Here is a 7,889-nt window from a genome sequence, read left to right as displayed (position 1 = left end):
ATAGACAGAATTTTAACTCTACTAATAACAAGGTAAGTTTGTGCCTCTTGATTCTAAAGACCTTTGTACGGAATGTTGCTCTACACAAATGTTGTAGGTGAACTTCAACTCTTACATTCACTATAGACCCAAAAAGACAAACTTTAAAAGGTATTAGCAATACTTTATTGAATATATTCACTGACAACTGGGTTAGTATATAAAAAGAAAACAGTAATATTTTCTTTTATAACTGCTCATTTTTAAGTATTTATAAACATAAAGGACACTTCACTCAATGTTCCTTTTTCATCAGTTTGAGTTATAATTAAGATGTTCAAGTTTCTCATATTCAATCATAAACCACCTCCCCTCTCCACACACACACACACACACACACACACACACACACACACACACACAATGGTAAATCAAATGCAGTAACTTATCCAGACATTACATTTGCCCGAGTGAGTACTGAATGTCTTGCTTTCCCCTCCTTAAAACACAGAATAAAAGTCACAAGAAATAAAAGGTATTAGTTTTCCTTTTGGGGGAGGGGGGGAATAGTTGGTAATTTTCTACTCTACCAGAATTCCTTTATCTTTTTAGGTTGAAATAAAGGGAATAGTTTTTTGTTTGTTTTTTAATCATCCAGTTGGCAAAGGCTCCCACTGGTATGTCCCAGCCTTTTCCTGAAGATGCTCATGTGGCGCTCTCTGCAGGCTGCCCTGACTTCATCAACTCTCGTTTCAGCCGCTCAAAGCACACGAACATAATGACGTTCCAGGATGCCAGTCGCAAGAAGGAAGGTAGTAACCTGGAAAAGTGCACGGCACTGGTATATTAGTTTGCTTGACATTCTCAAAGCTATTAAAACACAGGCAGCTTTTGCTTTTCATGTTGCCACTCTTCTCAAATAAAGATGCTTAAAAGTACCTGTTCTTTATCTTCTACCTAAAATAAAGTTTCATCTATTTTTTCACCTATACTGCTTCAAAACAGCTATACAAATACATTCCCACCAAACCAAAGCTTGTCTCCTCCTTTTTCATAGCCTTTCCTTTTTGGAGGGGAGAGGAAATTTTTGTTTTGTTATTAGGAAACGATTAAAAGATGAAGTAAGAGGAGGAATCAAAGACCATTTTCCAGAGTCGAGAAATTAGTGCTGTGTAAATTCTGGCAAATCTTGTCCTTAGGGAGACTGCCCCGTGTCTAGGTGTGTGTGTTTTGTTTGTTTGTTTTTCTTTTTTGGTTGATGCTATTTTTTAAAGAATTCTGCCAAACTGCAGAACAAATCATTGATTTTGAATGCCTGTTTGCAGCAATGAAATATTCCAAGGGAAGATGTCATCAGTTAAATCTGCCTTGAATAAATTTTTTAAAAAGTGATCTGGCCGCCTGGCCGGTGTGGCTTAGTGGTTGAGTACTGACCTATGAACCAGAAGGTCATGGGTTCGATTCCTACTCAGGGCACATGCCCGGGTTGCAGGTTTCAATCCCAAGTAGGGGATGTGCAGGAGGTAGCCAATCAATGATTCTCTCTCTTCATTGATTTTTCTCTCCCTTCCTCTCTGAAATCAATAAAAACAAACAAAACTAACCCAAACAAAGAGCTAGAATATTTTTTTTAAAGGTGATCTGGCATACAGATATCATCCCCAAAGATTTTTGGAGGGGTCTCTTAACATATTTCTCCTGACTCTTGGATGTGTGTATAGTATGTGTTTTAATGAAGGTATAAAGTATGCCTAACTAATTTACTATATTAACCATTTTAAGTGTATAATTCAGTAGCATTAAATGCATTCACTTTGTATGCAACCTTCATCATTATCCATCTCTACAACCTTTTTATCATCCCAAACAGAAATTCTGTACCCATTGAAAAGTAGCTCATTGCCCTGGCCAGTGTGGCTCAGTAGCAGCATCCTGTGCACTAAAGGTTCGCAAGTTCCACTCCAGGCCAGGGTACATACCTAGGCTGTGAGTTCAACCCCCAGCCAGGGAGCATATGAGAGGAAACTGTTCTCGGGTGAGGACAAAAAAAAAATAGCTCCCCACCATATCTTCCTCTCAACTCCAGGTAACTATATTCCACTTTCTGTATCTATAAATTTGACTACTGTAGGTATATCAGATAAGTAGAATCATATAATATTTGTCTTTCTGTATCTAACTCATTTTATTTAGCATTACATTTTCAGGGTTCATCCTTGTTGTGACATGTAGTCCCCCAAAAGGTTTTAAATTTGAAAAAATTATTGCTTAATGGCTGATGTGAATATCTGGCATATCCATTTAAAGTTAATTTTATAATGTATTTCATTTGTATTAATGTATCATAAACAGATTATGGTGAAGTCAAACCTTTTGTATAGTGTGTATAGTGAATTTATGTTTATCTTATTAGGTTTGAGACATTGCCTTACAATATTTAAGGGTTATAGAATTTTGTTATTTTACCACTGGTATAATCCTTGTTGAACATATCCATAAATTAGTTGATAATATATTTTCTTAGGAAGGTCATTTCCAATATAATATAATATTGCTTTATGGAAATGTGATCCACTGTACAATACGTCCCTATGTGAGTGTTTCTGTATCACTTTTCTAGATCAATGACAGTGATTTTTCTCTAGTTTTGCTTTATCTAAACTACAGTCCATTAAATTTAAAAAAGCAAATTCTGTTTTCTCAAAGTCCTCTATTATGCTTTTCCTTTGCTTTGTAGTTCTTCCCAGAGAAGGCAAAATACTGTCTACATTTCTAATAGATTGGAACCAATTACTTATGTCGAATAAGCCTCCAATCAAGGTTGAGAAAATTAATTTTCATTTTCCTGCACAGTGAAATTGATAGGTGAGAGAAATCTATGGCAAGGAAAAGGAAACACTAATTATATTGCATAGTAGACTATGACTGCTCAGCTACATCAATTGTTTAGCTGAGACAGGGTCCCGAAGTGTGTAGATAGTCTAAGCACATCATTATAGATACGGAAGATCATAGCCTACCCTTTGAAAAAAGCTGACGGTCCTTCCTTAACAAACATTGTCATTGCGCAATTGTGCGCACTCTTGTATTGTCCTGGTGTGGAATTTATAAATCTGGTTTTCACTACATCCATTGGCGAAGACATAAGCGTTGCGCAAAACCCAGCGATAACAGCCGACACAAAGTGGCAGGGTAGTTCATCTAAAATGGATCAATGGAACAGGTCAACATCAGACTTTAGTGAGGGGCTACTAGTATTTATCATATCACTGTAAACCTGGAAGTCAACATGGGATGCCTTATAAATAAATATAATAAAGATTATACTTATAATGGAAAACAGTGGCAAATAGTACATGCGTAGCATAGTGGGTTGTGTTTTAGGAAAATATCCTGTCAGTTTTCTCTGTGCCTTTAGGGTCTGGCATAATGCCTGGTACACAGGCATCAGATACTTGTTTATTAAGGTCATTGTCCAAGGAGAATCTCAATGTCTTGAGAACCTATTAGAATATTAACTTTAGGAACCTATTTGATGGCTCTACATTTGGATGAAACTGCTGATGAACTCATGTAACTAGCTCATTTGGATACAGTGCAGAATGAACTCACTGGCCAAGTCCTGCTATCCTATATAATAAAGATGTAATATGAAAATTAACCCTCACGCCCTCACAAGATGGCTGCCTACAACCAGGCCGGCAGGGGGGTTAGTGAGGGATAACCAAACGACTGACTAGCAGGGGCGACCAGGCCGGCGGGGGGGGGGGGGGTGTGAGGGGCAACCAGGCCGGCGGGGGGAGGGGGGTGCTGTTGGGGGTGACCTGGCAGAGCGGGGCAGTTGGGGGTGACCAGGCTAGGAGGGGGGAAGGGCAGTAAGAGGCAACCAGGCCAGTGGGGGCAGCAGTTAGGGGTGACCAGGCTGGTGGGGGGTGCTGTTGGGAGTGATCAGACCAGCAGGGGGGCAGTTGGGGGCAACCAGGCTGGCGGGGGTGGCAGGTAGGGGGTCCCGGATTGGAGAGGGTGCAGGGTGGGCTGAGGGGGAACCCCCCCCCCCGCATGAATTTTGTGCACCGGACCTCTGGTATAAAGAATAAGATGCTAACAAACGCCCCATTTGTATTAAATGAGAGTAATGCTGACATAAGAATGTAGTTGCATTTTGTTTTCTTTGCAAAATTTGTTGCAATGAAACTTCTATAACTTTTGAGGAGAAAAAACTTTAGTCTTTTTCTCCTCAAAAGTTATATTTATATGTTCAAAAGTACTTCAAACTATTACAAGTAAGGGATTCAGTAGAATGTGGCAAGAGAAGCGCCAAGATGAAATTGTAAATGTGCAGTCCTGTTTGTTACGTCACATGGGAGGTTACCTGCCATGATTTCATTTTTCACAAGGGTGTCCTTCATTAGGTCGTATGCTACTAGCTCTGTACAATTGATGGTGACATTTCTTGCCAAATTAGGAGTAGTCCCTGAGGAGATAAAAAAAAAATGTTTAATAGCTCCCTTATAGGATAAGGTGCTCATTGGATATGTGTGTTTTAATGATTTTAAAATCTACCTCAGAATTAGTTACCTTTCCAAAGTCCAGAGAAGCCTTCCGTTGTTACTATAATTCTGTAAGCGTTGTAAGTCCCAGTGTAGCGAGGTTTCGGACCGTAGAGATGGCTCTGCGCCTGAAGTCTGACCTTCGCGACCTCTGTGGGTTGCCCAATGAACACAGACATTCCTCCAGTCGTCACCCCAGCTAAGATCCTGCCTCCTAAACTAGCTGTTGAAATCCACAAGGAAAAAAAAAAATCAAGCAAAATGAAAAAACCATCAAGACCCAGAATGCAACTACATGCTTTTTAATTTTATGGTTAGTATTATTGTATCTTTATATCTTTTCTACTTCCCTAATACCTATGCATGTGTGGATCATGCTAAATCATAGTGGGGCAAGAAAACTTCAAAGCAGAAATTTAAAAAAAAAAATGAGGATTCTCAAGGAAAACACAATGCCTATTTAAACAGTGGCTTAGTTATTTCCTATATTTAGTGTTGGTTTGTTTTTTTTAAAATATATTTTATTGATTTTTTACAGAGAGGAAGAGAGAGGGATAGAGAGTTAGAAACATCGATCAGCTGCCTCTTGCACACCCCCTACTGGGGATGTGCCCGCAAGCAAGGTACATGCCCTTGACCGGAAGGGAACCCGGGACCTTTGAGTCCGCAGGCCGACGCTCTACCCACTGAGCCAAACCGGTTTCGGCTAGTGTTGGGTTTTTTTCCAGTCTTTCCTAACTGGGGGGAGGCACTGGTTCAGATACTGAGGTTTGCTTGCCAATTTGTTCTGAAGCCCCCTACCCTGTGGGAAACAGTTTTGAACAGAGCTGGGCACAGCGCATGTCTCTGGCTGAGGGCCCAGGAATGCGGGTCGCTTACTTTCTCTGCCCTCGGTGAAGTACTCCTGGGCGGTCTCATAGAGCCCGATCCTGAGAGAGGCAGAACTTATTTGTCTCTGGAGGCCAGCAGGCAGTCCGTTATAGAGCTTCAGTGGCCCTTCCGTTTTTGCCAGAGTGATGACTGTTCTCAGGACGCCTTTATACTTAGGGGCACCGGAGTTGGGGCATTCACCTTGAATCTGGGAATGAGAAAGGTACAGGTCAAAAAGAAGGGAAGTTGAATAGGGGATCCTTTCTGGTGAGAAAATGGCAAAGGCTGTTATCAGGTTGTCCTCTGTGGAGAGACCTCAAGCCAAGATTTTTCTCCAGTGTTCCTATTTGCAATTCCTTTTCCCTTCCCAGCAACATCTCCCCTGTCTATCCCTTTTTCTATCTGTCTTTCTATTTATCTGTTCATCTATCTAACAGCTATCACTACATACCTATGGAGCATGACCAGCTACAATGTACTTTTGAACATTCACTGCCCCCCCCATACACACACACACACACACACACACACACACACACACACACACACACACACCCCGCCCATGAACTCTCCAGAAGGCAGGATGGGAAGATGCCCCGATGAATCAAAAATGGAAGAAGATCCCTGCCAGTGTGGCTCAGTGTTGAGCGTCCACCTATGAACCAGGAGGTCACGGTTGGATTCCTAGTCAGGGCACCTGCCGGGCTTGCGGGCTGGATCCCCAGTGTGGGGCGTGCAGGAGGCAGCTGATCAATGATTCTCCCTCATCACTGATGTCTCTCTCTCTCTCCCTCTCCCTTCCTCTCTGAAATATATAAAAGGATGGAAGAAGAAAGAGCTTGGCTTGTCTACTCCAGAAGGCTGAGAACACGTAGTGCCCCCCTAACCTTCGGGGTTAGATAGTAATCATTCTCCGTGGCCCTTGTGATTTTGCAGTTCATCTTGGAACAGTTCCGGTTTCACACCCTAATGCGCCCAGTCCCGAGGCAAACTGGTGCTGAAGGTGGCCACCTGCCCTACCTACCTTTGCTCAGGTAAATCAACGCGGGGATCAGATCTCCCTGCATCTCTCTGAGATGCACCCCCTCCCCATCCTGCTCCCTACCTGTTGCCGGACTTTGGCCGTGTCCAGCGGGAAGGTGATCACATCCGCCACACAGGCCGCCAAGCCGGCTGAGAAGATCTTGACCCCCATGGTGGGATGCGCCTCCGCGGCTGTTGCGCCCTCCATCCTCGCTCAGATTGCGGAGCGAGCGCTGGCGCCGAGGAGAAGCGCTGCGGCGCCGAAGGTGGAAGTGCAGTCTCTCTGCCCCTTTACTGCCCTCAGCTCGGGCAGCAACCCGCTCTCTCACCCTGGGGAGCTGGGCGGCTGGCAGCCTGGTGGCCCGAGGCGGGCACAGGGGGGAGGAGGAGCGCAGGAGTGCGGCCGAGCCGGGCAGTGCCTCCCTCCCCACCCTCTCCCCAGGAACACCGGCTGGCAGCGCCGCGCGCCCTGCCCTCGGTGGGGGACTTATGTAGTCCGCAGCTCCGGGCTGAGCCACGCCACATCTCGAAAGACCCGGGCTTGGGACCTGCGGGGCGGGCCCTGGGGCGCTGAGTCCCTCCCACCCGCAGGCACCCTCGGAGTCTGGGGAGCCTCCCTGCACCCGGAGAGCACTCAAAGCGCACCTGAGCGCGACTCTTGAGTAAGGCGCACCCTTAGCTGGCACCCTCCGTGGCTTCTGTCCCCTTTGACTGCGCCCCGGGGCTGGGCGGGGAGCAGCTGTCCCCCCCCCCCCCCACCCCCGAAATAAGCGCAATCTCAGTGATCTGGTACAAGGTCTCGAGGATCTGGGGCTGTCCGAGGCAATTGGGGGTCCCCAGGAACTTTGCAGGCACCATCTAGGCTTCCCTTTGAACGCATCCTCCTTTCTCCTCTCTAACCACCAAATCCAGACCTGGAAAAATCCCAGGCAGAAACCAAGAACACCGAACTTTTCAAATAAATTTTTGTTTGCGCTTTTTTTTTTTGGTAGGAGGGTGTCCAATGAGATAATAGACATATAGAAAGCAACTGGTAAAGTGCTACATGAAGTGAGGTGTCACTTGCTCCTTTTCATTTCTAGGGGGGTGCGTGGAAAGGTGCACGCAGGCCGCTTGGCTCCAGGTGCAGCTCTGCTGCCTGGTCACCCCCTGCGACCCCGAGACAGTCACCTGCACTCCCAGGATGTGGTTCCAGAGCCGCCTCAGGTGAGAAGTCCTGCTGCTGACTCACCTGGAGTGACGAGTTAAACATTGTAACTGTGTTGTCATGCTGGGAGGAGCTTTACCTACTTCTGTCCTTGTGCACGGATCTATTTGAGCGTGCATTTATTCTTCTGGTCCCGGAGCAGGAGCAGGAGGAGCATAAGATGCTGCCCCAGAGAGTAACCCCCCTCCCCCTGGGTCCTCTCTAAGAGCAGGTTGTGTCCTGTGCGAGGAGCCAGTCCTCAGGGGCTTCCACCGGAGGTC

General features: G+C 45.3%; 1 protein-coding gene across 1 annotated transcript; it reads right to left on the bottom strand.

Annotated features, from left to right (window-relative positions):
- Nucleotides 1–212: 212 nt before the first annotated feature.
- UCP1 (uncoupling protein 1) lies at nucleotides 213–6,630 on the bottom strand (the record flags this gene model as incomplete). Its single annotated transcript, XM_079773308.1, has 6 exons — nucleotides 213–799; nucleotides 3,000–3,180; nucleotides 4,352–4,453; nucleotides 4,558–4,752; nucleotides 5,409–5,607; nucleotides 6,505–6,630. 6 exons carry the CDS (start codon nucleotides 6,628–6,630, stop codon nucleotides 685–687), a joined length of 918 nt encoding a protein of 305 aa, XP_079629434.1. The 3' UTR covers nucleotides 213–684.
- Nucleotides 6,631–7,889: the final 1,259 nt, after the last annotated feature.

Source organism: Cnephaeus nilssonii (genome assembly GCF_951640355.1).
Source record: "Cnephaeus nilssonii genome assembly, chromosome: 5".
NCBI classification, from domain to species: Eukaryota; Metazoa; Chordata; class Mammalia; order Chiroptera; family Vespertilionidae; genus Cnephaeus; species Cnephaeus nilssonii.
This window is presented reverse-complemented; position numbering and strand designations above follow the sequence as displayed.